Here is a 13840-nt window from a genome sequence, read left to right as displayed (position 1 = left end):
GATACGTTATTGATTGACGATTGATGAAAACTTTATTGTAATCATTGATGTTGTTAATGTTGCGTTTGATTGATGATTGATTGCTAACTCTGATACGTATTGATATATATTGATTGATGGCATTGTTTTTGTAATCATTAATGTTGTTAATGATTACCGATGACTAACCTAAACGAGCACTAAGCAACACAAATTAGTCTCTATACAATTAAATTGATACTTGATTGATTAATGACATCAATCAACTGCGCAAAATTAATAATTAAGCGGCTTTATACGCAATTGGCCGGCTTATGTGTAAGTTAGCTTCAAGTGCGCCCTAATTAAACTTGCCACAACAGTTTATGAACTTTCCAGAATAAGACACTCGCACGCACATGTGCACACACACACACACAGAGAGAGAGAGAGAGAGACATACACACATACATATGTATGAGCACATGTATAAATAAACTTCAAAAGCTGCTGCTCTCCTGCGCATCCTTGGATATCCCGCGCCTTGGGGTTTTGTTTAATTGAAGCAAATTGCATATTTGTATGTATGTGTGTGTGTGTGTGTGTGTGTGTGTGGGTGTATAGCTACAATATTCATTCAATTCGGCAATATTTAAGCATAATTAAGACAACTTCCTGACCTGTGTTGTGTGTGTGTGTTCGTTCGTTCGTTTAACTGCGTGTTTATGTACTGAGTGTTGTGTAATGGCAAAAGGGAGCAAACCTAAACGTTGACCATCTAAATTAATATCAACATAAATCTAATCATTTGTAAACGCCTTTTCCCCACAGGCAACGACAACAACAGCAGCAGCAGCAGCAGCAGCAGCAGCAACAACAAAGAGCAGCAGCAACTCGCAACTAAAGTGACATGAGGCCTTAACAACAATTTAAGCAACAGCAACAAGAAGAAGAAGAACCCAAATTGCAAACAATTAAAAAGGAACAACAACAACAGCCAGAACGAAGGATACGAAGGCAGCAGGCGCTCGAACACCGGCAACAAAAGGGCAACATACGAGGCACGCCCACGCACGCAGCAGCAGCAACAACAACAACAACAACAACAACAAGAACAACAACAACAACAAGAACAGCAACAACAACAGCAACAACAAGCTAACAATACCAGCTACATTTATGGCCAACTAAAAACTGAACAGCGGCCGCAGTCCGCAGGCCCGGCCCAAGACAAAACAGCCGCCCTTCAGCCCCGCCCCACCCCAGTGGCGCATCTGCCCATCCGCTGCAGCTACGACTTTTGGGGCACAACAACAGCCTAAAGTGGCTTTTATCAAAAAAATACAAAATACCGCATTGTTTTGCTTATTGTCATTCAATCCCCTCTGCCTGTCCCCACCTCCCACTGGCAGCGGTGTGAAAATTGTTGTTGCTGTTGTTGTCCGCGCGCCATCCAACGCCTTTGGGCACTCAATTAAGCCCAATTCCAGGCAGACACACGCTCGCACACACAAACACACACACACACACTCACACACTCGCACACTGGTGCGGTGGTGGACACCAGCGGTGTCTGTTGGTGTCTGCTGGCGGTGTCGGCTGCGTCTGCGTGGGCGTCATCGCGCACCGCTGGTCTTGTGGCCCGGCCATTGAGTTGATGTGACAATGAAACTGAGCGTCAGCGCGTATCGGGCGCATGCATCCGCACATAAGAAGATCCTCTCCAGCGGCTATCACTCGCAGCTCAATTACGGCAGCACTGGCGCCGCCGCCGCATCCTCCTCCTCATCGTCGGCAGCAGCGGCGGCCACTGCAACGGGCCTATATACGGTAAGTCAACAACCATGGCCACAGTGCTCAGTTCCTCTCCCCCCCCTCCCCCCCTTCTCAACTAGTCCTGTTCGTAAACAACATCATAAAAGAAGCCAAATGAGTTCTAGAGCACAAAACAAGAAGTGTTCTAAAGTTGGCCTTGCTCAACTAGCAGATACTCTCTAGCTTCGCTCTACACAAAACACATGTACTGCCTCACTCTGCCCAATTCTCAATTTAACATACTTCGGCTCTCTCTTTCTCTCTGAACTTCCTTACAACTTTGTGCGGAGCGGGTGAAGGTATGCATAAAGTAACATTTTTATGGTCTCCCCGTGTCTCCCCCTGTCTCTCCCTGTCTCAGAATCGATATTTATCGCAAATAATATCGAAATGTGCTAAATTTAATTGAACGAATGTACATTTTAATTTGCAAGTATCAGGCATTTGCCAAGGCCAGCTCGTTGTCCTGATCAAGTATATATTTTACTCCCGCCTCTAACAAACATTTGCTGATCATTCATAATACCCTTTTTACTAAAGTTCAAGAGCCACAGGGTATACCAACCAGTTAGAGCGACAACTAGTGTAGAGTGGCCGACGGGGGATACCCTGTGTGCAGCTACAAGCAACCGTATCTTGCCTACAATTACTTACTCTGATCATTTCCGTGTTTAATGTTCGATAGTTTTGAAAATGTTCCGATCTTAAAGTATCTATAAACTGAAAGATAAAGAGATCTGTGCTTGCTTTTGAAGAACATAGATATAAATATCTCTCTGGCCGAGAAAGCCAAGATTTTAAATCGATAATTATCGATTTTTGGGAAATGAACGAGCGATAGACCGATCTGGACCGATCTGGAATTTATATTTATGTATATATACATATTTATATACATATATTATTTACTTTTGGGCTCACAGATGGGTCCAGCATGCCCTTTTCAATTGTTACGTGGTAGCATTAAAATGAAAGCATACAAATTTTTGTGGTCCATAATTTCATTTTATGTACATTTTTTTTGTTGATTTGTCATTGAGTCACAGAAAAGGATGAAGTGGTCTGGAGGGTGTGATGTTGGGAAGGGGGGGGGGGGGGGGGGGGGGGGGGGGGGGGGTCGTTTCTCCTTTTATAGATCTATTGTGTAGGGTAACAGTTGCTTGGCGCGCTGGTGGTCGACCTCATTTACGTTATTTATGTAACCCAAGCGGCCATTGTGAAGCGAGAAGCAAAGCGTTGCGATACGCGAGAAGCGTTACAAGTTGTCATTTCTTATTACTGCAAAATTGTCCGTGGGCTGGCGAGTTAAATATTTGCATATCTTTGCCTATTCACGGACAAAAATTGTTTATCGATTTGCTGGAAATTGGAGGTTTGCCGTGCTTCTTATTTACCGTTAGCTTGCGCTTCTGGCTTTTTATCTATTGTCATTTTTGGCTTCATTTTGATTTCATTTGCCGATTGGCTTTTGAATTCGCTTTCGCTTTCAATTTTCTATGCGTTCAACTTGATTAAAGTTCTCTCTTTGCTTCACTGTTCGTTTCTTGTCTTTGTCTTTGGCTCGATTTCTCTCTTCACTGCTGGCTTCTTCATTTGCTTCTTTTTTTTAACTTATCACTTTACTCTGTCCACTTTACTGCTAGCTGTTTGCTTTTCTGTTAATTCTACAAAATGTTGCGCTTCTCACTGCATTACTAGCTTAACTTATCGCTTTTTACTTCCCATTTCGCTTCTTGCTTCGCTTCTTGCCCCTTTTTTGTTCGCTTTTCATCTTAAGCTTATCTCTTTTTATCTTATTCTCTTCTCCTCACAAGAAGTATATATTTTTAGTCACTATGTTTCTCGCTTTTGTTGTCAGCTTATCTCTCTTAGTCTCTGACTTTTTAGAGCATTTGCTATTCGTGGCATCACATTGTATGGGAATTGGGTCGAGTGGCGCTTAATAAAAATATCCCTGAATCGATGACATGCAGCCATGCAGAAGTTGTTTGCCATGAAACTCTGAACATTTTTGTAGGTTTATGCGGCAGGATATTGACGGATATTGCTCGTAATCTGGGCATACATAGAGAACAGTTTGGGGCATATCCGATTTAACAGCGCCTAAATAAGTCAATTTCAAGCCAGAAGGAGTAAAAAAGAGAGAGCAGGAAAGTGCGTATGTGTGTGTGTGTATGAGAGTGGGAGAGAACGAGAGAGGAAAATACACTTTACTTTTCAAACACTCCAAACTTCGGCCCATAAATATTTATGGAATTGACACTGTGCGCATTTTACAGCTGCCCAAAAGCCAAAAAAGCCACAACGAATTTCAATCAAGTTCTGCGGCACATTTAATTGCCATGTCCCGAGCTACCCGACGCACATCCTCCAAGCCCAGGCCCGACCCTCGCGATAAGCTCTCGCGAGTGGAGATTTGCGCTGCCAGCTAATTGGTCGGCCACGACAAGGCAAGACAAGCCCAATCCCATGGGTGGACATGTTATGCGGTTGTGCCTGCCATTAAGGCGCACACAATTTGCAAAATGTTCGCTGCATTTCATCGTTTTGGCAATTAGGCACAAAATTTGTGCCAGTTCTCGTTCTCATGGACTTAAACCACACGGAAACTTTATTAAATGGCCAGGCGGAATGTTTTGATAAATCTGTTTTTTGTTATTGTGTCAGTTTAATTAAGAGCTTTTGTGGAACGTGTGGAATTCAAAACGCAATTACTCCATCTTCTCTTTCACCATATGCATTTTGTTTGAACTAACTTTGGATGGGTTTCCATTCCAGAGGAGAAAGAGAGAGAGAGAGAGAGAGAGAAAGAGTCTTTTGTGAAATAAGCCTAATCGGAAACTTGTTCTTTGCTTGAAAATTTGTTTCTGTTTCAGATTCCGTGGGGTATGTTTGGCATTGAAATCTCATTAAAATGCTTCTAAATAAGCGTAATGAAATTAACTAAAATTTGTTAGACTTTTATTAATATGTTTATACCCTGAACCCATTAAAAATGGGTACAAAAATACGAAAGCCAAATGTATGTAACATGCAGAAGGAAGCATCTCCGACCCCATAAAGTATATATATTCTTGATCAGCATCAATAGCCGAGTCGATCTAGCAATGTCCGTCTGTCTGTCCGTCCGTCCGTCCGTATGTATGAACGCAAGGATCCTTTCTCCGTTTCCAAGCGATAAAAATCGATATCGATATCCTGTTTTTTGGGCAATTTTGGTAAATAATAAGAGCTAGAGTCATTAAACTTGACATATAGCTTCTAAAATAGAATATATATATGCATTTGATGTTGGAAGAAGAGGGTTCAGGGTATCCCCTAGTCGGGAGCTCCCGACTAGAACCTCTTACTTGTTTTTTTTTTTGTGAATCATGTGGAATAGAACGTTCTCTTTATCGGCTTTACGTACGCTTTGTGATAATCATTTGGGGTTCTTTGTGTAATGTTAGAGATGGAGGCGTTCTAATATATAGCTTTGAGGAACTGGTCCCTCTTATCTATTGTGGAACATGTGGAAACGAAATCTCCTTTTTTATTTGTAAATTCCTTAGCGATATGTTGTGTAAGCTGTAGGCATGGAATTGAATCTTTCTCGATCACTTAATTGTTTAAATTTTGCTGTAAATCGTTTGCGTTTGCTGAGAATGTCGTGGAACGTGTGGGAAACGATATCACTTGCGTTTTCGCATTTCCTATTCCAGTTTTTTTCTGGCCAATAATACTTGAAAGGGGTTCATTAATATTTCATTTGTTTGTTGTTCGGCTTTCGCCTTTTACTTTTCATTTTGATTATATCTATATATAAATATATTTGCGCAAATTCTTGATCTGTTCTCACTTCCAAAAAACATGTTGAAACTTCTGGAATGGCATTTTCTTGGCTGAATCCATGGGCAACGGAACGTGCGCAAGTTGAATACCCAGAAACTTGAAGCAGTCACAAAATAAGTTTACAGCGGCCCACCTGGCATAACACCATCACCCCCCCCCCCCCCCCCCCTCCCATCCCTCACCCTACACCTACCATCGCCCGGGTGGGCTGTCCCCACCCACGCGCTGCCTCTGCGATTGCCCTGGACTCGGCGTGTTTTCATCTCGATTCTCGGCTCGTTATTTGATGTAGAAGTTTTAATACTTTCGCCAGTGTTTTGCCAGAAGTAATCAAAAATTTCATTTTAATTATGCGCCAACGTCAGTATGAGGGCGTGGCCGTGCCAATAACGGAGGCATCAAGAGGGGGGGGGGGGGGGGGGGGGGGGCGGTTGTGCAGCTGGTCGCCTTAAATATGATTATTTAATGTGCGCACAGTTAACGCATTGCCTAAACGAGCCCCGAGGCGTTGAATTACTGGCAATCGGCAATCGAAGCGCGTCTTGGCCAGACTCTGTCTTATATAATTTAACGTTTACTCTCAGATGGAAACGCACGAGCATGGCGGCAAGTTTCCAAAGGATATGGCCAGGCTCGACTGCAACAGCGACACGGACGTCATCAGCCCAACGGGCACCAGCAGCTCCGGCGGAGGAGGCGGCGCCAGCAATGACCCAGCGGATGGCGGCCATCACAAGCGCCACCACAAAAGCGGCAGCGCGTCAGCAGCGGCTGCGGCGGCGGCAGCAGCTACCGCATTGGCCAACGATGATGACAATAACAGTGTGGCGCATTCGTCGGACAGCAAGAGTCCCAGTCAGCGGTAAGTTTCTGCCACACAGCACACAGCCACATTCACAACAAACACTCATACACACACACACTCACATACGCACCAACACCAACACACACACTCATACATTTGTGTACAAATTGTATCTTTTGTAAAGTGACAAGTTAAAAGCTTAACAAATAACTACAACAATCAACATAAAAACCTGAAAGCAAAAACTAAAACTAAAACAAAAACTAAAACGTTCGTATGACGCACTCGAAATACCCTTGCAATTAGCCTAACTTCCAAATATTCCATAAATATTCAAAGTTTTTTTTTATCTAATCAATATAAATTGGACAGCAGCCTCGGAAAGCGCAATATTTGCTATATTCAATCTTTATATATCTTTCAAAATCTTAACTTAAAATATATATTCTTTTTATATAGCGCCAGTTCCTAAGAGATTTTTGATAGCAACAATCTTTACAATTGAATGATGATCGATATGTTATGATCGATATCTACTGTTATAACTTCCTTAAAAGATATTTGATGCGATTTGCCAGTTAGGTGAATTCTACTTGCTTAGCTTCTTTGAGGGCAAACATCTGTTCAAGGTTGGGTACGTTTGGATTCCAAGCTTTGGAACAATTGGCATGAAACATGTTTGTGTTCAACTATGTCACAAAATAACAAGTGACATAATGCCGCAATAAGAGCGTGGGTATTTGCGAGTGTAGGGTATTAAATGCATTAAATATAACACACATGATAAACCATAATTGAAATGCGCTCCTACAGTGCACACTCACACATGGCGAACAGCCATTAAAATAACCTACCGTTAAGACTTGAGCAGTGCATACAATCATTCACACTTCATACACACACACACAAACACATACACACATAACACACTCTCACACACTCACACAGTAAGCGCATAATTGATTGCTAACAGTAAGAAATAAAATAAGCAAACCGAAAGTAAAAAATCGTAGCATACTTTGTTGGGCTTCGCAGCTGCTTCTGATTTATCATTTTTATTGATGCCGCGTATTGACATATTGACATATTGCCCCATACATGTACTCGTAACCGTATTTGTATTCGTGCTACTATTTGTATACACACACACACCCACACTCACACACAAACCATTTTTTAAGTTATTTTCTCTTTTTTCGTTCATTTTAGTTTTTTGTTTCCACGCATTTAACTCGTATTTGTCATCACAAATCGTTTAAAAAAATAGATATATATACATATATATATATATGCTTTATAAACAGTGGGAAAAAAGGCGGGCAATCAGATCTGAATAGATCTGTTATCGCTTGCTTAACTCAACAGCAATTAGCGTCAATTAAATTGTCATTGTTATTATGCTGGGACTTTGAGTGTGTGGTTGTCGGGGCGGGCGTGCGGGGTACGGGGTGCGGGGTCGGGTAGCTGTGGGGGTCCTGCTAATGGCAAATTAAACAACTCGCAGCGTGTCATGACTGTGTTGTTTTAATTATGGAGTTAAGAGTGCATGAATTAACTGGATAACGTGTGAAAATAAACTCAAAGCACCCAGCGAACAGAGCTCTGTCTGTCTGCGAGGTAACTGCGATTAAGGATAATGCATTTATTATCGAGCATAATCAGGTTTTCAAATACCTTCAGGCCTTGATCCATTTTATTTCGTTGTGCGTAATTCAAAATATAAATATAATAGCACATGTGCATTCAGGCCAATGTAGATAGGGTTTCGTCGTAATTGTCTTCAAGCAAATCAAAAATAGCTAAATGTATTTTATACTTCTTGGCCCGCCTGGTCTGCTAATAAGAGATAAAGCGGTTTCCACATCAATGAAAACTCAGGCACTCACTCATTTGTTGGGGAAACTGACGTCAGAGTCAGCCCTCTCAGCCGCATAAGAGCCGGGTAGGACTTAGACAGACTTCGAGAAACTTCGATTTTTTTTTAATATTAACATTTATTAACATTGTTGAAAAGGAATAGGTAATAAGTCGATATCGGAAAGATAAGCCCAATTAAATAAACAACAAGATATAGGATAAGGAATATAGGATGAAAACTTAAAGAAATCCACAATCTTACAAAAATTAAAAATGCGAGAAGCCTAGATTAGAATAATGTCAATAAAAATAATAATAATGATATTAGTATTATCAATTAAAATAAAAATTATATTGTATTAATAATAAAATAATACAAAAAATAATCATTAATACTAATATTAATATTAATGCTAATAACAACAATAATGATAATAATAATATAAATACTAATACTATTATTACTAATAATAATGATCATAATATTAATAATAAAATTAATAACAATAATGATACTAATACTAATAATTATACTAACACTAACTATAATACTAATATTACTACTAATAATAATGATAATAATATAATAATGATAATAATAATCAATATTAATAATATAATATACAAATATTATTAATAATAATAATATAACAAGCTACTAACTAGGGTCGGGGAAGGGCGGGTACAGTTATGCAACAATCGCCGATAGATAGCTCCCAAATGATTCCTAACACGTCCCTATAACGGTAACAGTAACGGTATATATGTGCACGGAGAGAGTTCTCTCTGATTTGTGGTGGACATAACGGAAATTAACTAATAAAGATAATTAGCTGGAACTGTGTGTGCGCTTGGATGTGTGTGGGGGTGTGGGTGTGTGTGTGGGTGTGTGTGTGTGGGTGTGTATGAGTGTGGGCGTGTGTAGAGTTTTGTTTAGTTTGTTTAGTGATTTTATGTATTAACCTCAGCACCCTGGAGACCCATTTGCCAGTTACGATTAGTTGGTTGACAACTCCGGCTCTTTGTCTGCCCCTCTTTCGCCCTCCCTCCCTCCCTCTCTCTCTCTCTCTCCCCCTGTCTCTATCTCTCGCCTTCGCGAAGCCTGGTCTTCTTTTTGGCGGCAATTGCGGGCAGCTTTACGTGGTATTCGCTGCAAAGCCTTGCCAATGCCAACCCAAATGGGCTTTAGTTAAGTGAATTATGTCATGGCTGTTGGCCAAAACTTGTAAGCCAATTGTGCGTGTGTGTGTGTGTGTGTGTGTGTGGGCGGGTGATTGGGTATGTGTGTGTGTCTGTGTGTATCGAACAGTTTTGGGTTATTGCCTGATTGGGCCATGGGATTGAAATTGTAAGTGGCATTGGGATTGGTATTGGATATTGGGCGTTGTTATTGCAGCGATACCGTGTACTCGCATGCACACAAATCCCCAAACTACACACCTAAACAAACTGAATGTGAACAGCAAGAATTCGGCACACCGAAGCATGCATACCCTTGCAGACTGATTTTCAGCGACACCCAAATGTTTGTTATACTGTGACTTTATTAATATTTAAAGTGCTTAAAGTAAAAGACTTGAATATTATGAACAAAAAGACGAGAAGGGAGTTAATGAATGTCCGTGCAGGCATACCTCTTGTCCATATACCCTACAAATCTGCCTGCCTTGAACTTATTTGCTTTTACTATAGAATCTGCGTGGATGATAGAAAGTTGTTAGTCGCTGCTTTTAATATGAAATTGCTTAATTAATTAATTAATTGATTAATTAAAAAGTGTATTTAAAATAAAACTGATTGTAAATGCATAAAATGTTGGCAATTATGCCTAAAGCTAAAAAACAGATCAGATTTAAGAATTATGAAGACTGAGAAGAAACTTAAGATATAAGCTGTATGTCTATAACAATTAATGTCTTAATATATATATATATATATATATATATATATATATATATTTAAATTAAAACCAAAATTGTAAAAGTACTCAATACTATTCCCAAATCCAAAGTCTCTGCTTAACTTACATAAATATAGGAAAAATCTACCATGCCCTTCTAAAGAATTCTAAGCAGAAATCTTGGCATAGATATTCGCTTTTACAGAGATCATAAGAACTGTGCAGGCTTTATAATGTGATGTATCAAGCACTTTGTTGGATATTTAAAGAAAAACGAACGTCTTGGTCACATTTTGGCCAGGTCAAAGATAGTTTAAGGACAGCCAGGAGAGCACACTGCAAGGGTATGCATTGTACCATATAGAGACGTAAATGTAGCTTGTTATTTGGCATATTCTGTTGGTATATATAACGTTAAATTTTACCCATTGGAAGATCGGGCAACTCATCGCTGACCAGCGGGCAGAGCAATTTGTGCCGCTGCACAAATAGTTTAAGATTGTACACAGAGAGGGATAGACTTATATTAACGGCAGAGCAGCAGCAGCAGCAGCAGCAGCAGCAGCAACAGGAACAGCAGCTGGAAACGTTGCCACACAGACATGGACAACATCCGCGACAGCGGCGACAGGTGCGCTTGCATCTGAATAGCCCCGCATCGGATGGCAGCTGCCATTCGCTGGCGGGACAGGGTGAAGCCGGTGGCAGCCGGGGCCTAATGAGCTCTGCCAGCTGCACGCAGGTGAAGACGCTCTCCTCGTTTATCAGCGAGCATCCCGAGGAGCTGGTTAGCAGTCACAGCAACAGCAGCAGCAACAACAACAACAGCAGCAGCAACAAAAATGGCGCCAATCAAAATCAGACAACAAAATGGAAGAGCCTGCGTGCCGTTATGGCATATTACTGTTCATTGCGGCGCATTAAGAGGAACGGTGCTTTTCAAGCTTTAACATACAGTACAAGAACCCAACTAACTAAGCTTAACTACAACTTTAACTAAACTAACTAATCAAGCAACTATCTAACGTTATGATTGATAATCGTACTATCTTGCATTGTCTGTGTGTCTGTGTCTGTGTGTGTGTGTAACCTCTCAATTCTCCAAAAAAAAAAAAACAAAAAAAATTTACCGTACCGCAACCCAATCCAATAATCCGTGCTATGATATCAGCATCTCAAGAACTAACCAAACTCCCCCCCCCCCCCCCCCCCCCCCCCTTCCCGTCTCTTTCTCTCTCTCACTCTCTCTCTCTTGCCCGCTACTAATCCGTAAGCAATATAAAGTAAAAGCGCAAAATTTAATAACAATCCGTTTTGTAGTCGGTGTATTCTGTACCTCGCTCTCACACACACATTCACTTACTCACTCTCTCCCCATCCCCCCGTCTCTCGCTGTCTCGCTCCATCAAGCATATGAATGTATGTATGTGTTACAGATATATCCACTGTTATTTGTGCCACACATAATGCTACCTAATTGTGATAGTGTCTATCAATTGATGTATTAACCGTGCTCCTCTCTCTGTGTCGCTCTCTCTTTCTCTCTCTCTCTGTTTGTTACGCTCTCTGTCTCCTTTACCACTCTCATATAACACTCGCTCGCACGCTCATCAGCTAGCCTTGCTACTTTCTTATCATTCGCGCCAATTTACGGTATACTCGTTTAGTCTATGTATGTGGGCTACACTGGGTGATCGCGTACACTGACTGTATGTACGCTCTCTCTCACTCTCTCTCCCTTTCTTCGCTCTCACTCTTATACAGCTCTAGACTTTACCACTCTTATACAACACATGATCAACTTACTCTATTTAACAGTTACACTTGCCGTTGCTCTCTTGTGTGATTTCTCAATTCGTCGTGCTTCCATAGGGTGTAGACATCCTTTATAAACATTTGTCGTTCTCTTTACAGGGTCTACACCTCTTTCTCATATTTCTACTTTACTTTTAATATATACACAACTTTTAATCGCCAGTTTCTTCGCTAAGTCGAGTCTCTACTCATTTTGCGATGCATCTATTCAAAATTCACAGGGTGTCATTCTTAGTCTTCCCATTTTTCTATCGTTTTCTCATTCGCTGGCCTCTAAGATTTGATTCTCTTTACATTCGTTTCTTGATTAAGATGATGCTGCTTCTCGCGCTCTTAAATAATCGTTATACAAATGCCAAGGGTACACAGGGTGTGGGCACAGGGTGTGCACCGGCATTGCTTACATAAAACTGGCTGTTTACAATATCTCTCTAGCAAACTTCTATTTGATTCCCTCTCTCTCTCTCTCTATCATTCTCTCGCTCTCTCTCTCTATCCTTCTCTTGTTGCTTGTCTGTTAGTTTTTGGGTTGAAACTTGAGCCAGTGGCTTAAGCTGACACAGGGTGTTTGCACAGGGTGCCCGCAATCATTGTTTATATGTAAGTAGCTGTCGCTGTCTTCACAGCGACTACTTTTTGCCACTTGCCGCGCATATAACGTTTTATCCACTTGGGCTTTGTGCTAGTTTTTGGGAAAAAGTTTATCAAGCTGAGGCCAAAGTGCAACTGCACACACACACACACATACACACACAAATACAGAAAAACAACACACAACTTTGACCAAAAAAAGAATGAAAAAATCTTAGCAAACAGTAAAAGTTAAAGTGGCTTTTGAGTGTGTGTGTGTGTGTGTGTGTGTGTGTGTGTGTGTGTGTGTGTGTGTGTGTGTGTGTGGGAAGAAAGAATCGATATGTTTAAGCTGCCTGCTGCATTGTAGGCGAACTTTTGACACAAATACATACACAGCCACACACACAGTCACAGTCGCAGACACAGTTAGCTGCGCCTATGCATATGCTACAATACTTTGGCATTGTGCATGCCAAATGAGAAATTGCCTTCTGACTGACAACTTACAAAGAATTTGAATTTAGAAAATTGCAAATTTATGTTGAAACTAGCAGCCCGCACACTCTCTCATACACACACACAACAACAACATGGCACACACACACAGTTGAACTGTGAAACTGTCAAATGACCCAGAAATGTATGCTGCATATATTCCCCGTCTCCGACTGCCTTTCTATAAACTTTGCCTAGACTGCCAAAAGAGCTGTGCGGCACATGCATATGCATATGCCTCAGCCTTAGTCTCAGTCTCAATCTCAGCCAGTGTTGCCAACTGTCGCTCAGTAATGTAGCTAAAAGTAGCTATAATAGGAGATACAATGCGTCCCATATATTATTAAGCATTCTCTTCGCTGAGTTTAAAAACAGTCAGAAATGCAGGCAGTTGCCACTTTAAGTAGCCAAATTCAGCTAGAACATAGCTAAATTGCCAACTTTACTGGTTTCGGTCTCTGTCAGCATCTGCAAAACACACACACACTCACACACACACACACACACATGCACAATCCCAAGTGTCTGCAGACAGTCGCAATCGAAATTCAGTGTTCGATCTGATTGCCGCAGTGCGATTGTGTTTTAATTCAGTGCCACTTGAGCTGCCACTTGCACACACACACACAAGCACACACATATACATATGCAAATGCAGCCTGCCAGCCATTTGACATTTGTTGCATATGCGTCATTCGTGTCAAGAGAGACGCAGGGCGAGCACAGCCAAGACAAGTGTCTCTAAAGTCAGGCACATGTTTGATCACTTTCCGCCTGGCGCCATCTGTGTG

The 13840-nt window shown here is 41.2% G+C and overlaps 1 protein-coding gene across 1 annotated transcript in view; it reads left to right on the top strand.

Annotated features, from left to right (window-relative positions):
- Positions 1 to 1623: 1623 nt before the first annotated feature.
- LOC115766364 (pneumococcal serine-rich repeat protein) overlaps positions 1624 to 13840 on the top strand; it is a 32933-nt gene continuing 20716 nt past the window's right edge. The window contains exons 1-2 of the mRNA XM_030710263.1: positions 1624 to 1788; positions 6189 to 6466. Of these exons, the coding sequence (XP_030566123.1) occupies positions 1624 to 1788; positions 6189 to 6466 (443 nt within the window). The remainder of the gene's footprint in view (positions 1789 to 6188; positions 6467 to 13840) is intronic.

The sequence above is a fragment of the Drosophila novamexicana genome, unplaced genomic scaffold (assembly GCF_003285875.2).
Source record: "Drosophila novamexicana strain 15010-1031.04,08,12 unplaced genomic scaffold, DnovRS2.1 tig00001151-arrow-arrow-pilon, whole genome shotgun sequence".
In the NCBI taxonomy this organism is placed as follows: Eukaryota; Metazoa; Arthropoda; class Insecta; order Diptera; family Drosophilidae; genus Drosophila; species Drosophila novamexicana.
The sequence above is the reverse complement of the archived record's forward strand: the minus strand, read 5'-3'. Positions and strand labels throughout refer to the sequence as shown.